At 42.5% G+C, this 20,055-nt stretch overlaps 1 protein-coding gene across 1 annotated transcript; it reads left to right on the top strand.

The window, feature by feature from the left end:
* The first annotated feature begins 605 nt into the window (after positions 1 to 605).
* On the top strand, positions 606 to 20,026 carry ada (adenosine deaminase). The gene is made up of 11 exons (XM_040153796.1): positions 606 to 788; positions 5,758 to 5,819; positions 6,867 to 6,989; positions 9,456 to 9,599; positions 9,703 to 9,818; positions 11,589 to 11,713; positions 14,642 to 14,713; positions 16,203 to 16,304; positions 16,616 to 16,683; positions 16,790 to 16,919; positions 17,566 to 20,026. Exons 1-11 carry the CDS (start codon positions 645 to 647, stop codon positions 17,668 to 17,670), a joined length of 1,191 nt encoding a protein of 396 aa, XP_040009730.1. The 5' UTR covers positions 606 to 644; the 3' UTR covers positions 17,671 to 20,026.
* Positions 20,027 to 20,055: the final 29 nt, after the last annotated feature.

The following is a 20,055-nucleotide window of genomic DNA, read 5'->3' on the forward strand; positions in this document are numbered from 1 at the left end:
AGAGTTACGCGTGTTCTTGGAGCTTTCAACCCTGCGTTTGCTTTTGAGGTGGCGGAGGTTTCAGTCAGGAAATTTCCAAACTGGTAGGCCTAATAAGGTTTTGTTGTTGTTGTTGTTGTTTTGTTTTTGTTTTTCTCTCTCTCCAACTTTCTTATTTCAGTCTGCGTCCCTACGAAACCGCAAAGCATCCCATCGGAGACAGAAGGAGACAGGGGGCATTGGCTGTCCTGTGGGTGGTAGCGACTGGCCCTGTACGGGGGCCTATACGCCGCACATTCCGCGTATCCATCACGGAGGGTCTGCATCTCGTTTTGTAGTCACTTAACACACACACACACACACACACACACACACCGCACAGTTTTTGCCGTGTTTCGTAACGCGGTTTGACACACAGTTAATTAGCCCGGCGGTAAAGCTCTCATCACATGGGCGCAAAGCCGCTGCCACGCAGGGCCGTTAATCCCTCCACCTACTGCGGTCCGCAAAAAAGAAAAGAAAATGAACCGCACACCGAGGCTGAAGCGGACCGCGGCTCTGCACAGGCAGCGCAGGCTCTCCCGACAGCTCGCGGGCCCGCAGCAAGGAGCACCTCGCGGGGCTTTTGTGGCCGGTGCCGCGAACAGAAGGCGTGTCCCCGAGTCATGCATATAATAGCCAGACGAGCGGCGCTCGGCATTGGCTCGCCAGTGCTCGGCTCCCTGCACACCAGCGGACTCGCCGGCGGCCGCGTGCTCTCTACGATGGCCCAGCGCACTTCCGAACAAGTGGTATTCAACAAGCCGAAGGTACGTTGCCGGGCCGGTGCGCCGTGGCGTGAGCGTTGGCCGAGTGGTTGAAACGGAAAGTTGGTGAGCTATTGACGGGCGCACGTTTTCGGGGCTCTTTACGCACGTCGGGGCTGCGGAAACGCCGCGTGAGTGGTGCAAGAGTCCCCGTGACGAGAAGAAAAAGGAGAAGAGGAAGATGATGAATTGTTCAGTAGAAACGGAAACGAAGAATTAGGCTTCCTCATTAAAGCAAACATTAGTTACCACTGCCCGTGTCATTGTCTGGCATCCGTGTTAAAACAAGGAGGAAGAGCTCCGTGGCCGGCAGTTTGACATGTGACTATCGGCTTTAAACAAGACCTACCAAACCGAACCACTGCGATCATTTGTTCTGTGTGTTGTTTTTTGGGGGTGACCAAGTCCATGCGACCTTGACTTTCTCTCTTTTGTAGCTGACACTGGCACAGAAAAAGACAAAACGGGCTGATGGATGAACCTGGATGGAGTCAGAGGGACTCTGTATCACTAGATACCTGTGGGATGAAGGGGGGGGGGGGCGCTTTTAACTCACGCGAACGGTCGTCTCCTGCTTCGGGCACCAAAAGAAAAACGCAGAAAAACTCTTATTCTTGCAGTATTTTGTATTTAATCTGAATGGCGGGCTTTTTCTTCTGCTGGCCGGTCGGGAGAACTGACAACCGGAACGAAAAGCCTCTCAGGTAGCCCGGCGTGCACAGTCAGGCACTCGGGCAGGATATCTGTACTCTACCGGCGCCCTTTGGAGTCTCGGTGCTGACTAATCATGCACTTGAGCAGGTGTGTGTGTGTGTGTGTGTGTGTGTGTGTGTGTGTGTGTGTGTGTGTGCGTGCGTGTGTGTTTCTACGCTGGGCTGATAAGGGGAAAGCGAACGACTGGTTTCAGTGCCAGAGAAATGGAAAGACGCCTACGGCACCGGGAGTGGGTCGTAAAAAGGAGGAGGACAGCGGTCACAGTGCAGCAGCTACAGGCTTACTACAGTATGTCATCGTGACACTGGTGGAGTTCTTCGGGAGTGTTTTCATTATTGATTACATCTGCTGATCGTTTTTTCGTCAATCAACTGATTAATTGCCCTTCTATAAAATGTCAGAAATGAGTTATCAGCGCAGTGACCCAAACATATTCAGTTTGCAACGATACAGAACGGAGAAAAAGCAGCACCTCCTCGCATTTGAGGAGCTGGGAACATTAAATGTTTGGCGTTTCTCGTTAGAAAATTAAACTCATCCATCATAGAAATAGTTGCCGATTAACGTCAATTGATTAGTCGACTGTTTTCGAGTTAGATCGACCAGACTCTCTGCTTTCAGTGAGATTTGGAACTAGGGTCAACCTCTGTTACAGCTGGATCAGACAAATATTAATAATGACGAATATATAGTAGACATTAAAAGCTAAATCTGACAGAGGTAGGACAACTAATGATTCACTTTTTTTGGGTTGTTGTTGATTAAGTGTTTGGTTTCCAAAATCTCTATCAAACAGTGAAAATTGTCCATTGCATATCTCTTAAAGCCGGCGTGACATATTTAAATATCTTGTTTTATCCAACCAACAGTCCAAAACCCAAACACATTCAATTTACTATGACATAAAACATCAAGACCAGGACGCTGATACTGAGACGGAGAAAAACTGAACTGAAACTGAACAGGGGCTGTCTCTACTCAAAGTTAGTCGTCATTAGCTCATCTGCCAACTATGCAACAGTTTCCCTGAGGTCACGGGGATTACTCCAAATGTCAGAGGTTTCTGTTCTGTTTGAGAGTCCAGATGTGTCAGATAAACATCACTAAATGACAAATGCAGACATAAATAAAGAAGCCCGTGCACCGACAGAAGCCGAACTTGACGCATCACTTCAGTCTTATGAGGAAATCCGTACCGTGTGTTTCAGACACTAGATATGAGCTTCCTAGATTTAGTTGCTTCACAGAGCTATGCCGCAGTACCCATCCGGCTGTTCACCACTCATCGCCTTCTCACGAACACCGCTCGTAAGATGCCACCGTAGGCACAGCCTCGATCGGCCAGTTGACAAGAGGCTGTTACTGCGGCCAACTCTGACCTATATATAAGATACCACGGAGCGCGAGAGGAAGTGCCGCGTATATGGATAGAAAAACGTGGCAGGATTTCCTGAAGTTGCAAATGGGTTAAGCAGCTGTCTGGAACGGCTCTAACGCTCCAGTATCACTGTCACTTTGGGCTTTCACAGGAAGAAAATAGATGTTAGCAAATAGGATTCAAACAGCTCAAGTGAGACACATTACTTCTTCTTGTAAACATTTGTGTGGAAACATCTGATCTCAAGATGTTTTCATGCCCCCCCATTGTTAGTCACAGGCCGAACAACATGTACATGCCTTTATTTTCTTTAAAAGTAAGGTGACGAGGATACAGGTTTGATCAGCACTTCGTCATGATTAGGGCTGCAACTTATTACAGGTTGACTCCTTTTATTAATCATCGAATCGCTTCGCACATCATCCGAACGTAGTGGAAAATTACCTTCCATTTCCAAAGGGTCACTCGAAGTCCGAGAGGAAGGCAGCAGATCCTCACGTCTTTGGAGCTGGGAGCAGAGGAATTTCTGGAGGTTTTCGCTTGAAAATAAACTTAAAAAATATAAAAATATAATATTAAAATTGTAAACTGAATTGTCAGTATCATCCTGTTATCATTGCAAACTAAACATGTTTGTGTTGTTGGACTTTTGTTCTGCCAAATACAACATCTGAAGACCCCAGAGGGAGATTCTGGGAAACTTTTAATGGATATTGTTTTGGGGCTGCGACCAATGATTATAATGATTTCACCATGTGTGTGTGTGTGTCTGTGTGTGTGTGTGTGTGTGTGTGTGTGTGTGTGTGTGTTTGACATGGTGTCCGTCTGCTTGTGGACAGATTTTCTCATAACCGTGCACGAGACAGTCATGAAACCTAATAGGTGTGTAGTTGAGATCAAAATGAAGGCTGAGTTAATCAATGGATGTGGTCCGAGCAAGGGCGCTGGAAGTAGGGGGGGTCGGAAGTAGGGACCGGGCCGTTTGCCCCCCACGTTACACCGCTGGCCCACATTCGTTTTAAGCCACTGTATCCTGGTTCTGGTTATTCTCGCCCACTATAAGGCATTAGGTAAAACTAGAGTCCTTCTTGAAATGGGATCACAGCAGCCGCACTACCTGTCAACATGTCGACGTTCCGACCTGTAGGTGCTCAGTAGTCATTGCCAGCCGCGACAGCATCTGTGTGTGTGTGTGTGCGTGTGTGTGTTTGTGTCATCAAGGCAAAATTTGGTCTTGGAGACACCTACTGTAGCAGGAACTACCACAGAGGCGGTTTCGAGTACTTTGGCCGGGGTCTGTCTGTCTGTCCGCAAGATACAGTCACAAAACTTTACAGTGAGGTAAAGCTGTGTCGGCCCGGCCCATGAGCACTGAGTACTCATATAATAATGCAGTAATGACTACTGAGTACTCATGTGTCGGGAGCACCAACATGTTGACGGGCGTCGAGGCTGGTGTGATGCCATCTTAAGATGGTCTCCAGTTTTCATTATTGATGAATCTGCCGATTATTTCTTCTACTAATTTATTGATCTTTTAGTCTATACTGTCAGAAAAGAGTGAAAAACCTGTGTTTTTAAAGCTCATTTGAGAACCTGAAGCCAGCGGGCGTTTGGTCATTTTGCTTAAAAAAAATGACTAAAATGATAATTGGATTATCAAAATAGTGGCCAATTGTTTTTCTGTTGATTGACTAATCAATTAATGGGGGTAATTGTTTCAGCCCTAGTCAAAATGCACCAGAAGTATTTGGTTTATTGACAGCTGGTGGCTAATAGCCCGTGGAACTGGCAGAGGTTATTGCGTTGCCAGCGGTGGACTCGCAGTGTTCCCTGATGGACAAAACGATGCAAATAGCGACACTGGTAATAAAATAGCTCAAGGACTTACCCTTTGGCTTTCCATTACTCGAATGAATTGTTAGTTATTGGCCGTTATAAACGCTGATACCAATTTATCTGCAAATAGCCCACAAAGTCGGCCCGCTGTTGAATCGGTCGGGCCCTGGGCATAAATCACGTCTGGGCTAGCCCCTGTTCTTTCAGCAATTCTTTCGTCTGTATTTTTTTTTTTTTTTTTTTGCAACTGAGTCCTGGTCACTTCAGACCAGCGAGAAGAGTGTAGAGAAAAACACAAATACAGAAATCTCTGATTTGAAATAACAAAAGCTGGGAGAAAATAACGTTTTCATGCGGAATCCCATCGCTCGTGGTGAAAAGCTGATCCAGAAAATAAAATTTCAGGCCCTTTTAAGGTAGCACTGCAAGGAACAGGAAGGTAGAATATAATCGAGAATAAACATGAGGCATAATATGAGAAAAGATTAAACTTGGAAAATGAAGGGCATTGCTCTCAGCTGCTTCTTTCTGTGCACATTAGGAGCCTTAATTTAGTGCTGATTTCCATAATCGTTCTTATTTTCCTCATCACTCCCAACCAGAGATTTGAATTAAATGTCTCTAGCGGGGGAATTTTAATTTGAATCTCATGCCGACTAATTCGCATAGGTAAGGCCTTAGCTGTTGAAGGAGGAGCGGAGATTTACGGGTGACATCTGTGAGGATAAATCACGTCTCAGGGATGGAAGGAGAGCCAGAACACTTACTCACCCTTCCCTGGCAACCCCAGCCTTTCCACCACTTGTTGCCCGGTCACGCGTACTGCATTCACGACGGGCTGCAGCCAAAACATCGAACGGCAACAAAGTCACTGCTCTCTCCTGGTGCTCCCTTCTTTGACCCTGCTGGGTATCTGACATTTTTCTGTTCTCCTCTGAACCACACTCTCCAGTCAGACTCAGGTGTATGGCAGCGTCCATGTGTGTGAAAGTGCCTTGTTTGGATTGACTGATTATACATTATCATCTTTGCCATCCACAGGTTGAGCTGCATGTGCACCTCGATGGAGCCATTCGGGTGCAGACTATTCTTGACGTTGCCAAGTAAGTTAGTTTACTTTTCATTTCATTAGAATTCTTCAGTGTTGACTTTCGATTTTTATCCGTTTGTTTTGTGTTTTGGTTCAGATACACGTTTAGACGTTTAGACATTGTCGCCATTAAATTTCAGTGTAATTATGTAATAACTAAATTTAAGGGACTGATTAGAAAAGGTTTTTTTAGGTGTATGTGTTTATTTTGAAAAAATAACTTTGGTTTATTGTTGTCAGATTTTTTTCAAAGCTACATTAATTGATTTTTTTTTTTGGCCACTTGTGGGCAGCGTAACATGTTTTAAGCACAACACTGACACATTATCCATTTATAAGGGTACGTATGGCAAACATGTTAGCGAACAGTTGCTTATTTACACAACCAGCAAATATGGGGCAATATGGGATTATTAGCATTGATTTGGCGTCGTGGTTGTGTCTACCTTATGAATGTTAAGTCCAACGTTGATTCTCCCTCTAGCTCTGGTTTTGGTCTACACCGGCCTCTGATGGAAATATGTGGCTCTTTAGCAGCTGAACGCTCCAGCATGTTCACTATGTGTCTGGAAACAACGCCGATGGGCGTGGTGAGAGTGAACCAAAACGTTAGAGCTGCACAGGGTAGAACCAAAACCACGAGCTGAAAGACGCTAAAAAATGCTCCATAGAGCCGAGGAGAGCTGCAGAGTCGGTTGATAACTCCCTGCGGCTTTGTCACGGAGACACCTTTCACATTTCACACAGTCATGCGACCCACTGGTAATTAAAAAAAATATAGATTACAACTCTCAAATAGTGGTATCAGCCAGTATCGGTGGAGCTCTGAAATAAAAACCTAATTTTTCATTTTATTTATTTTTTTTCATTAATAATTGAAGCTGTCAGCTGTCAAGTCGTTAGCTCAGACTTCAGTACGTCACACAAACGACAGCCCGCTGTTCAACTTTTCTTTCGAGAGAGCAGAACAAATCAGGTAAACTAGACAATGAAACGAATTACCGGTGCAAATTTCAGAACTGCCCTTGAACTGTTTCTTTTCTCCCTCCTCTCCATCCAGGAGACGCGGCATCTGCCTGCCAGCAAATACTGTGGGGGAGATGACATCGATTATTATTGTCAAACAGCCTGTCACCCTCACCAAGTTCCTGGACAAGTTCGCCGAGTACATGCACGTGGTTGCGTAAGTGCTCGCCTATAATGATTGAGTTTCATGATTACCAGAGGTGCTTTCTTGCTGAGCAGGTGACATGGAGGGCAAAGAGTGAGATATGAATGATGAATGATTACGGGAATGTTTACAATGAGGGTCAGAGTCCATCCACGCAGTTTATCATATGCGTGCATTTGCTACAGTTGCGGTGCATCCAGGGTATTTTAAAACCAGAGTGTATAGTATGGTTTGTGATCGGTGGTATTAGGATGTAAGACGTAGCAAGATTATGCAGTCTAATTCTGTGGCACAATTAGAGGGGGGGTTTAAATGCCAGGCACGCAGAACAGGAGCACATCATTATCAAGATCAAGTGTCACCTTGGAGACTAAACTAAAAGGAGAGTAAAGTTGGTCGGGTATCCTTTGTCACTCTGTCTTATATTTAGTCCTCCAGTGACAGGGCCGAACTGTTTAGAAAAGACCATATACAGTCTTTCAGATACTCAATGGCCGTAAAAGCTTTCAACAATGGCAGTCTGTAGTGGCTGGACTGCAGCGCGCAGTTGTGCTGAATGGACCCTTCTGTATCAAGGCTCTTGAAAGCCTTGTGTGCAGTACAGCTTCAACAACACAGGGAACTTGCTAGCTGAGTTTAGCTCATGCAGAATTGTTGTATGAGCTTGGCGGTGATGTGGTTGTGTGTGTGTTTGGGAGGGTAATGAGGGGACGCTGGAGAACAACAGGCATTCAGACCTGTGCTACGAGCATTCATTTTCAGTGTAAATGCTGGAAGCGGTGTTGTTCTCCGTCATGTGATGGGTGACAGAAATTGTGCTGCTGAATCTAAAGGAAAGAGGGAAGCGGAGCTGTGATTCTCCTGATAGTTTCGCAACACCAGTTTGCATTGTCATGCAGCACAATTATATGGGCAAGACAGACAGAAATGTTTTAGGTGTAAAATCTAATGTTAGGTGTACAAGGTTAGGGACTATATTAAAAAAAATACTTGGGTGGGGAGGCCCTCCACAGAATTTTTACATTTGTTGGAGTGTCCCCCTGACCTAACTGTAGGACTGCAGCTAACAATAATTTTGCTTATTGATTAATCTGGCTGTTATTTTTTCCTAAAAATCGCTTGGTCTATAAAATGTCAAGAAATTATAAGGAATTCCTGGACATTTTTTTTAAGCTCAGGATGACGTCTTCAAATTGCCTGTTTTGTTCAGCCACCGGTCTAAAACCCAAAGACACTGTCTTGTGATACTATCACAAAGAAAATCTGTAAATCCTCACATTTGAGATGATTGAACAAGAGAATGTTTGTATATTTGCTTGAAACAATAACATAAACAATTACTCCATCATCACAATAGTTGTGGATTAATTTTCTTAACAATTATCAGATCAATTGATTGAATAATCGTTGCAGCTCTCCTTAGAAAATTCAATTTTTACGCCCACGGCTTTGTGCATAAACAAAGCTCTAATAGTCTTGGTAACAGTTCGGTTAACTCTGGAGGAACCGACATGGCGCGAGGTGTGTGTATTCCGATCCCGAGGACTGAACAACATGTGCGTGCATTAATGGACTAATCATATTACTGCTCCCGACTTGTAGACTAAACAGTAACACTAAATATGCTCAATTTAAATTCACCAACTAGTAGAAAAAAGATGGCAAGGTGTGATTCTTTTTCATTATGCCACATTTTACATCTTACTGCTCCTACTAGTTCTGCTTGCTTCTATGATGCAGAGAAAGTCAAGGTAAGGTAACTGCTGTAGTGAAAAATACCATTCAACCGTTAATAACCGAGAAGAGCCAAATCTATTCTGTTTCTCAAAACTAACATATTCCTGATACTAGTTGTTTTTTGTGATGAGAAAGATGATGATGTGACTCGGAGACAGGATTGTTAAGACCAAACACATTTTTACGACCCATGGCACACTTAAATGCCATCTCTTTTAATGTAAGTAGTTTATTTTTTAAACTGCTTCATATTTATTTTTTTTAAATGTCTTATATCTCTTTGTTTCACAATATTTACCAGAAGAGAACGCTGAAATAAAATATAAATCCGAAAGAGAACATTTCTAAACGTCCTCCCCTGCTCTCCCAAAAAAGTCACACTACCCATCCCAGTAATTTTTGTACAGTCCCTTACTGACATTTCTTCCTCTACCTCTATACATCCTAAAGTGTGTGTGAAAAATATTTCTAGAAAAAACAACATGAAGCTGTTGACAATGGTCAAAAAAATACGTCTAATGAAGTCTTTGAGTCAACCATCATTATTATTATTATACGTTGCGCATAGATGTGGAGGAGGCGTGTAAATGAAATCAATATAATCGTATCAGGTACACTTGTGTAAATGCTTACATTTATCATTTTGAAAGCCACTCATGGTTTTATTTAGTATCTCTTAGATACGCTTATCGGCGCCGAAGGGTAGTGTCATTCATTTTCACTTTCCTTTTTCTTTTTCAGTGGAGACCGAGAGGCCATAAAGAGGATAGCCTATGAGTTTGTTGAGGACAAAGCGAGGGAAGGAGTGATTTATGTTGAGGTTAGATACAGCCCACATTTTCTGGCTAACACTAAAGTGGATCCCATACCATGGAACCAGGAAGAGTAAGTCCTCGTATGAATATTTTCAGCTTTTGGCGAAACCCGCTGTTTGGCTCATTGCATGTCTCCATTCTTTTATTTCACTGTTTTTTTTTTCTTTACTCAGAGGTGACCTGAGCCCAGATGAGGTGGTGCAGTTGGTTAACAAGGGCCTCAGTGAGGGGGAGAGGGCCTTTAATATCAAAGCCAGGTCCATTCTATGCTGCATGCGCCACATGCCAAGTAATGTACTGTTCATGCTCCTGTCTGCCAAAAAAACCCTTGTGAGATAAGATTCGTTACTGTACTGTCTTCTGTCCTGTCTCAATCTCTGCCTCCCTCATTCTTATTAAATAATGAGCAGGAAGCCCCACAGAAAAACACAACACGGTCCTAATAGTTCATACATATTATAAACCCTTACTTTTCTTGTTATAACCTGTACTACATAGTGTCGCTATCCAGTGAAAACCATGCGTCTCCAAATTTGCTGATTTTTGAATTTTTCAAATAAATTTGAACGCTGATTGAACGCTGCTTCATGGGTTGAGAAAATGATCCGATTTCTTTAGCCAAATAAACCTTTTAACAAGATCAAGAGTCTCCGGCCACTCTTGCGGCTCTGTGAGGCTGTGCTTCTGCAAAGTGGGGCCAATATCAGTACGCTAACATGCTAATAATGACAATTCCAACAATGCCGATGTTAAGCAGGTATAATGTTTACCATGTTCACTATCTTAGTTTAGCATGTTAGCATTCTGACATTTGCTAATTAGCACTAAACTGTAGCTGAGGCTGATGGGAACAGCTATAGTTTTGCAGGTGTTTGGTCATAAATCAAATTACAGGACAAATTATACCTTTGGCCTGATGATGGCGCTAGATGAAATGTTAAAGGATCACCAAAGCCCTTAGGATTTATCCTGAGAATAACCTGAATGTCTGTACTAAATTTCATTGCAGTCCATTCAATAATTGTTAAGATATTTCACTAAAAGCCAAAAATATCCACCTGTTGGTGGCGCTTGAGGAAAAGTCAGGGCATCACCAAAGTAATTAGTTTTCATCCTAAGGGGACCATGAATGTCTGCATAAAATTTAATAGCAATCCATCCAATAGCTGTTTTCTAATGAAACACCGTTTTGGAAATACATGGCTTTCACAGGACAGTAACAATAGATGCTACATTAGTAGAATCAGTGGTAGTTGGAGTGGTATTGGCAATACCAATAACAGCAGCTGTGCCATTCGCTATGCACAAGCTGTACCAAAGTAGCTGTGGTAGCATGAGTGGTCGCTTTATCAGCAAAGTAACTGTTACGTCTGTTGCAAATCTGCTCCGCTCTCTTCATGCAGCTGTTTCCTATTTAACCCAACAGCCAAGTGCAGTTAATATCTGCCAGTCTCTATTTTGCAAAGGAGACATTCTGCAAAACATGTTGTAATATCCCAATGTGATTACAGTCATCTTGATGTATGAGACTTCCTGAATGTATCGGGGACAACAGATTTTATCATTGTAGACAAAAATATCAAATTGTACGAGCTTTGTGTATTAATAGTATGCAGGTTAGTATGCAAATCAATCTAGATAACCATTATCAGGGACATTGCTTCATATGTATACAAGTGTTTTGTTTTTGTAAAAGCAGGTTAACATTAAGCTAAGTTAAGCTAGCCGGCTACTGGCGGTAGCTCCATATTTACCGTACAGAGGCATCAATCTGTTCATCTAAGCCTCGGAAAGAAATCGAAAAAGCGAATTTCCCAAAATGTCGAACTATTCCTTTTATTCAGCAGTCTTGGTTACCGTCAGCCAGACCCACAGAGCCACCACCGCATGTTGGTTAATGTTGTCTTGTGCTTTTCATAGCTGTAGATTGATGCAGATGGACGCAGCATGATGCTTAGACTGCACCATCACATTTCATCTACACAAGGTCTATATGTGTGTGCTTGACTCGGCGGCGCCAGAACCGCGCAGTAACGTACGTCTGTTTTAAATCCTCCAGGCTGGTCCATGGACATCGTCGAGCTGTGTAAGAAGTATCGCCACGAGGGAGTGGTTGCCATCGATCTGGCGGGTGACGAGTTACTCAACTGCGAAGCCAATCCGGAACATAGCAAGGCGTACCAGGTGAGCTTGTCGAGACATCAACTTTTGATACAAGCAGACAGTCTGAAAAAGTGTGGGCTTTGGTGTCTTTTTTTTTTTTTTAATCACAGCTTCACAGGAAAAGCACTTAGCAATAGCTATTAGTGCAGCAACAGCAGTTTGTGGATAAAAACAATAGCCAAGGTCAGCTAAACAGCATCGGGAGCTGAGTGTTTTGTGCCCTTGAATGTGTTTTTGAATGTGTTCTTAAACAGTTTAACAACAAGTGTAAATGCAGGAGGAAAATTGCAGTCAGTGTAAATAAATAAGTAGACTGCTTACCTTGGCATTGAAGTGCAGTGGCCATCTTTTCTTACTGATAGCAGATCATGTCATTTTGAGGTCCAGAAAGATTGTACGGTCACAGAGTCGGCCTCATGTTCCCACAGGCTGAAGCTCTGTTTTTGTGGCTATAAATGGTGAATGGCATGGAAATGCTACGAAAGACGGATACTTTTAGATGTTTTTGTTAAGACCATGCTGGGGCCAAAAGCCCATATTAGACATATTAGTGATGTCCTGTGTAAACAATGTATCTCCAAAACTAGCAATCAACTTTTCAAGAGTTCATAAGAACTGTGCGGGTTCCAGCTTTGATTTTTTCAGATAATCCAGTGGGTTTTTTTTAGCCATACTCGGTCCACCACTTTGGTCCAGACTGACGTATCTTGACAACTACTGGAGAGATTACCATGAAATTTGGCACAGACATGACACAGTCACATTCTCCAGAGGATGAATACTGCCGACTTCGGTAAGCCTTTAATTTTTTATGTACTGCTACCCGTATTTTCACTTATCCAGTGAAATATCTCAACATCTTCTAGATGGATTGGCCTTTTTTTTTTTTTTTTTTTTTTTTGTACATTCTTGGTTCCCAGATGATATGATGATTTTAAAGATTTTGGTGATTCCCTAATCTTTCCTCTAGGTGCCACTATGAGGTTCACATTTACGTTATTAAATTAAATGCCCCGACTCAGCTGTACTTTGTGTTTTAGTGCTAGTTGGCAAATGTTAGCACGCAAACACACTAAACCTTGATGGTGAACATGATAAGCGTTTTATCTGCTAAACGTTAGCTTAATGCTAATGTCCAATTTGGACATTAGCATTAAGCTCAAAGCACCGCTGTGCCTAACTACAGCCACACAGAGCCACTAGCATGGCTGTAGACTCTAGTTTAAATATGTTTTATTTAACATGTTCCTCTTTTATGTACCTACCTGATTCCCTGTCTGTTTGGCAGTGTGAAACAGGTTAGAGCTCAGGTGTTATGGCTGACAGAGAGCTTTACTTATCAACATAGATTTTTTTTTTTTTTTTTTTCACTTTCAAACTGATGATGGCTTAAATGTCTTTATCTAAAACATACGCAGTCTGGAAGTAAAACCTAAACCCAATTTCCTCTTAACCTCTGAAGCTTCTCAGATAAATCTGATTTGGTTTTCAGCCAGCATTTATTGATTAATGCCGAGCATACCACAGTGAGTCATCGATTTTTGCCTGTCAGACTACAATGAATGGGGGTAGGTTAATCAGTTAATACACTGCGGTGCTGGACGGGGACCTGGTCCTACCCGAAATGAATTGCTTGCATGGATACATGATGGGTAGAGTTGACTGCCTGGGGAAAGTTCATAATATCTCAGCCCAAACATTGTATACATATACATTTCTATACATCTTCAATACATTTCTACATGTATTATTCATTATTGTGTATTTGGGTCATTTATAGTGGAACATTACAGGCTATTGTGACTTTCAGCTAACAACTTCTCCATTCTGGTGGCTAGAACCATGATAAACAGAGACCGTGAAGGTTGTCACCGTGGCAGCGCTGACCACCGACTAGCACCATGAAATGACAGCCGTACACTCGGGTCCCACAGAGCTGTTGAATGGCAGTGTTAGTGTAATAATAGTGTAGATGTGAAATGAAAATTCTCCATCTAAGTCTCCGTTTTCTATCAGTCACTCGTACTTGAGGTGGCAAACGTGTGTGCCGGTACCAGGGTGTGCACCAAACTTTCTTCACATGCTCTCCCTGCCCCAACTTGTGGGTAAATGAAATTGAAATACAACCTGCCAAAAGCCAGGTAATTTTGTCCGCATGGGTGTAATTATGTGTGTATGTAGGCTGGTATATTTACTGTATGTATGAAATACATTTTCTTTTCTGTGTTTGTTTAAAGGACTTGATAAGAAATATACAGTTTACTTTCCTCATGTTGTAAGTGTACAGTATATGATTTTGTGTATATTTTCTGTTTCAATTTTCATTGTAACATCTAGTTTTGATAAGTGTCATATAAATATACTTATATACTTTATTTTTATTAATTATTATTATTATACAACTAAATTATATCATGCATATTGTTCAGTTCTCCAGAAAGTATTTTCACTATCCATAGTGTAGCGAGGTTCTGAAATCCTGTCAGGCCGAATCTATATTGATAGAAGAAATGGAATTGAGCTTCAATTATTTACAAGAAGCAGAACTACCAGAGCAGAGTCCACAATAAGACTGAGGCTTATCTTAAAAACTACGCAACCTCTAGATACTGTATATGCGTGCACATTAAACAAGGCGCATTTGGTGAAGGCTAGAAATGAAAACAGATGTTCAAACCAGATGACTGTCTTATCTCTGTTTGGTTTTCCCCATTAGAAAAAATAAACTAATTCTTTATTAAACAGTTTATCCAGTGGAGGAAGTGTTTTCTAATTCTATTTGACAGACATCTTTCCCTCTGAAACAAAGGAAAGCAAATGTGTCCTAACATCTGTCTAAATGATAAAAGCACCTCAGTCGATGCCGCGGCATCGCAGATGTGAAGGCTAGACGTTTGGCTGTGCTTTTCGGTTGTTAACATGCTCCGTGATCGATTTTTTTGTTGACAGGAAGCGGTGCGTTGTGGGATACACAGGACAGTTCATGCAGGAGAGGTGGGCCCGCCGTCTGTGGTGAGGGAGGTAAGCTGCTTAACAGTAACGTGAGACATTTCTGAGCTGGGCGGTAGCATTATCTGGGAACTTAATTGTCCTCAGCGTGCAGCTCGGTGGTACATGTAACAGCAAGAACACAAAACAATGGAATCACGCACTAACAATAGAAATGAGTAGACCGGCCTTTGGGGCAGAGATCCAAAAAAAACAAGAGGAGCTTTATGTTTGTTGTCGGCCAATTAAGGGTGAACGTCGACGGTGGCGGAAGAAGAATTCTGATCCTTTACTTAAGTAAAAGCACCAACACAGCCATGTAAAAATACTCCATCACAAGTAAAAGCCCCGAATGAAAAATCCTACTTAAGTAAAAGTACACAAGGAGTAGCAGCAACATGTGGTTAAAGTATTAAAGTAAAAGTACTGGTTTGGTCCCTCTGACTGATATATTATCATATATGACATCATTACATGATTAATACCGATGCATCAGTGTGTGAGAAGCATGTTACTATTGTAGCTGCCGGAGGTGGTGCTGGTTTGAACTACTTTCTATACAGAGACACCAAATAAAACCGAGGGGTCGTGAGATTATTGATGGGAGACGAAAGAAGAAAAAACAGAGTTCTGCTACACAAATCTGTTTCACGGTTTTTGGACTTTTTCTCTTAATGTTTGATTTTTTGCTGAGATATTGGCTCATTTGAATATTTTTACTGAAATGAAACCATGGGAGAACTTCAGAGGGGAAAAAAAAAAAAAAAATCACTATTTGGTTGAGCTGTTAACAACTCATAGACATCTGAAACGTGACCCCAAGTACAGACTAGTTTTTGTAGAAGCCAAAAAGGCTGGAAACGACGGATTTAATCTTTAACGATGTGTTGTATTTCAAAAGCTTGTTATGTTATCCACTGTGTTAAATCTTCATCTTAAGAGTAACTAGTAACTAGAGCTGTCAAATAAATGTAGTGCAGTAGAAAAGTGAAATATTTCCCTCTGATATGCAGTAGAGTGGAAGCATACAGTAGCAGGAAATGGAAGTAATCAAGTAAAGTACAAGTACTTCAAAACGGTGCTTAAGTACATTACCTGAGTAAATGTACTTAGTTACTTTCCACCACTGTAATTGGGGGAAGGAACAGATTGGAAGTGCCTCAATATTGCGGAGGACTAGAAATTTTAATGTTGACTAATTTGTACCTGCAACAACGAATGCACAAATACAATCTGTTCCTGTTTATACTATGATTATTTTTCTACTGCTTGAATCCATCTTAGCTGTTATGTCTCAAGCTCCTCTTTGTTTAAAACCACAGCGTGGTTTCACTGCACTGCCTCTGCCAAAACAAAGCGGCCACTCTATAAGCAAGCCATCCTTCAAAGTGACAGTTTGCCACAACAGTTGCCAGTGTTGCCACTAGAAATAGTCCGCAGACCGAGCCGACACGAGGTATACGGATGATCGTGCTTTATGGCCTTCTGCATGTGCCCCGTGACCCCTTGTCTGACGTTTCAGGCCGTGGAAGTGCTGAAAGCTGAACGCGTTGGACACGGTTACAGGACCCTGGAAGACCAAGCCCTGTACAAAAAACTGCTGGCTCAAAACATGCACTTTGAGGTAAGCACCTATCCGGCTTGATCACCAAAATGTTGTTAGTTGTGTGCCTGTGAACTGTGCCGGTTGTATAATCAGTTCAATGTACTGCGCCATGATTATCATCACACGCTGATTATGTTGATCATTGCAGATGAAAAAAAAAAATGTTTTATTAGGTAATTCATTTGATACAGTTTACTGACAGTAGCTCAGTCCTAGTGGGGACACAGTGATACAGTGACCCCTTGTGGAGACTTAAGTGTTACAACTGGAAGGAGAGCCGCTGCAGTAATTCGGTTTTCTTAGGGCTCCCTGTGCTGTTCTGATTGCAGGTTTGTCCCGTTTCCAGTAAGCTGACGGGTGCATGCGACCCCGACTTCACCAAGCACCCCGTCATTACGTGAGCTGCTTTCATTTCACTTGACACGTCTGGTAATTGGCCTGCATTAAAGCAGACATGGCCCCCTGGCTCGTTTTCTTTGGGTTTCAGCATTTCCTTTGTGCAGGTTCAGGAGGGACAAGGCTAACTACTCCCTGAACACAGATGACCCTCTGATCTTCAACTCAACCCTGCACCTCGACTACAGCACCGCACACAAGTACATGGGATTCACTGAGGAGGAGTTTAAACGAGTGGTGAGATCAAATGCACGAATAATTAGAGCAGTAGTTCACAGGCAGAAGGCATTTGAATATGGTGAGAGATGATAGCAGATACCCCGGGTGTGGCAATGCCTTTCTCTGTTGCTAAATAAAGCAGGGACAAAAGCTCACAAAAAGAAGTGTTCCATTGGGCGCTTCGAGGCCTAAGCCCCATTTAAAAATGACAACTCTTGATGCATTTTAGAAAGTGCGTGAAGAATTGCGCTTTTACATCCAGGTTCATCGGGTTCGCATATGCACCGAGTTTGCTAAAGATCATTAGTCTGACATTTTGGGAAATTTGCTGATTTGCTTTTTTGCAGCGTTTTAGATGAGGAGATCGATGCTGCTCCCATGTCCGTTAAATACGAAGCCACAGCCAGCAGCAGGTCACTTTAGCTCAGCACAAAGACTGGAAACGCCTCTATACAATACTGCGATTGTGATTTTAAGTAACTGACTATTTCTTTAGCGGGACGGAGGGACTTCCTTAAGTCTCCGCTGATGCGCATCAGCCTCAACTCTCAGCAAGAAAGGGAATAAGCGTTTATTCCAGAACGTCAGACTGTTACTTTGAAGCGAAATCATAACCTGAAAGCACCCTAAAATTGTTCCTCTATTGACTTCTTGTGTCTCATAGAACATCAAGGCTGCAGAGTCGTGCTTCCTGCCCGAGGAGGAGAAGAAAGAGCTCCTCCACAAACTGTATGACGCCTATGGGATGATACAAGACACCGCCTTTTAAAACCTGTTGAGGAAATCTGAGGAGAATAACATGTCCTAACCCAAGGACAAATCGCTCAGAACCCTTAATCTCCCCACCTGACACAGGGGAATGTCTTTTTACTCATTTCTAACCAGATATATAGCCTATAGAATAACATATCGGACTGCTGCCTTCACCTCACATATCTGTACATCATCAGCACCGGTGCTTGTATTTTGTCTGTATTCCATCTAAGTACTCACATCCCTTTAATAGTTTCGTTTAACATGATTGTTCTGGAGGACGTCACGGTGCTCTGCAAGGTGCAAGAAAGTGTCATCCATTCATGAAGTTATTTTTTGTTTAACATCGAAACGCTCGATATGTTGTTCATCTTTTTTCCATCTTGTTGTCGTAAAGAGAATCAGGGAACCTTCAGGAATCGTTCATCTTTGTCACAGTTAAAACATAATGTTATATTATGCTGAACGTTGGTGGTAAAGGGTGGAAGCACAGGAGGAAAGATAAATGAAAGCAGTGCAGGCTATGATCTTAATGCCTAGGGGAAAAAAATATGGTCTACTGTGAATATTCATTGTTTGGTTTACGGGTGAAATAAGGAAAACCAGTGACAGAAACATAAGCACTTTTTGCCCAGTACATGCAAACCCACAGGACGCATCAGGCAAAAACAGCTCAATACCAAAAGCCTAGTCTTATACTTGAACACTAGGTGGCACACTACTCTCATTTAGATGGGCAAACCACTGGTGACTTAATGTGGTGTTTTGCATTTGATAATTACTCTCTTAATTAGCGTACTTATTTATTTTTTAAATATTTTTTCATGTCTCTAAATGAAAAAGCTATTCCATTTATGACTGCCATATTTCACCACTTCTAAAAAACAGCTGACCATAATAAAAGCTAGTATGCAATGTTTCTGCATGTCAGACTGTTTCTTTATGCTGATAATCTACAGCACCTACAGCAACTTAAATTATTTTTCTAAGCCAGACCTTATGCCCACTGAGCACTTTATTAGGAACAGCCTGCTTCTTCACGTTGTTATCCAATTAAGCCAGGTACAGGTCAGGAGCTTCAGTTAAAGTTCGCATCAAGCATCAGAAATGGGGAAATTTGGGATCTCAGTGACTGCGGGTTGGTTTGAGTATTTCTGAAACTGCTGATCTTCTGGGGATTTAAAGCACTACTGCAGACAGGAACACCTTGTAGATGGAACAGGTCGGAGGAGCACGGCCAGACTGGTTGGAGCTGACAGAAAGGCTACGGTAACTCAGATAACCCCTCTTTATAACTGTGGAGAGCAGAAAAGCATCTCTGGATGCACAACACGCCCAAAGTTGAAGCAGATGGGCTACAAAAGCAGAAGACGACGTCGGGTTCCGCTCCTGTTTGCCAAGAACAGAAATCTGAGGCTGCAGTGGGCACAGGCTCACCTAAACTGGGTGAACACTGCAAAAAAAAAAAAAAAAAACCTAGCCTGGTCTGATGAATCTCAATTTCTACTGAGACATGCAAATTGTACTGTCAGAATTCGGTGTCAACAGCATGAATTAATGGACCCAACTTCCCTTATGTCAACAGTCCAGACCGGTGGTGGTGGTGTAATAGTGTGGGGAACGTTTTCTTGGCTCACTTTGGGCCCTTTTGAACCAATCAATCATGGATTGAATGCCACAGCCTGTCTGAGTATTGTTGCTGACGATGTGCTTCCCTTTATGGCCACAATTTACCATCTTCTAATGGCTACTTCCAGCAGGATAATGCGCCGTGTCACAAAGCGAAAGTCATTTCAAGCTGGTTTCATGACCATGACAGCGAGTTCAGTGAACTTCAGAGGCCTCCCCAGTCACCAGGTCTGAATCCAGTAGAACACCTCTGGGATGTGGTAGAAGAGGAGATTGGCAGCGTGAATCTGGAGCTGAAAAATCTGCAGAAACGATGTGATGCAATCGTGTCAGCATGACCAGAATCTCAAAGGCAAGTTTCCACCATCTCGTGAAATCGGTTCAAAGAAGAACTGAGGCTGCTCAGAGCAAAAGAAGGCCCTACCCAGTGTTGGTGTTCCTAATAAAGTGCTCAGTGATTGAATATGAATATGAATGTGTATAAAATATAGAGGAATATAAAGAGGAAATGTGTTCTAGCCTTGCACTTAAAAAGAGTGGAGATAAACTGCTGTTTCTTTGTTATATAAAGAGATAAATGGGAACGCTGGGAAATGTAATGTAGGTGGCAATGTAAACACTGGCTTCCTGTGGCCATCCTAATGTACACAAGAGCTGCATTTGGAAATACTTGTGGCTCTGGAACAACTCAGCGCTGATCTTATTAGTCCTGGTTGGCTGGGACTCATTACCTTTACAGCTCCTATGCCTGCTGTGTTCAATAAAACAGAAG

The sequence above is a fragment of the Xiphias gladius genome, chromosome 18 (assembly GCF_016859285.1).
Source record: "Xiphias gladius isolate SHS-SW01 ecotype Sanya breed wild chromosome 18, ASM1685928v1, whole genome shotgun sequence".
Classification (NCBI taxonomy): domain Eukaryota; kingdom Metazoa; phylum Chordata; class Actinopteri; order Istiophoriformes; family Xiphiidae; genus Xiphias; species Xiphias gladius.

What these genes read in the sequence shown, in the direction of transcription:
- ada (XM_040153796.1), top strand. Translation starts at nt 645, where the DNA reads ATGCATATAATAGCCAGACGAGCGGCGCTCGGCATTGGCTCGCCAGTG. An exon ending in TGGTATTCAACAAGCCGAAG is followed by an intron (nt 789 to 5,757) that starts GTACGTTGCCGG and finishes TGCCATCCACAG; the next exon opens with GTTGAGCTGCATGTGCACCT. An exon ending in CTGCATGCGCCACATGCCAA is followed by an intron (nt 9,819 to 11,588) that starts GTAATGTACTGT and finishes TAAATCCTCCAG; the next exon opens with GCTGGTCCATGGACATCGTC.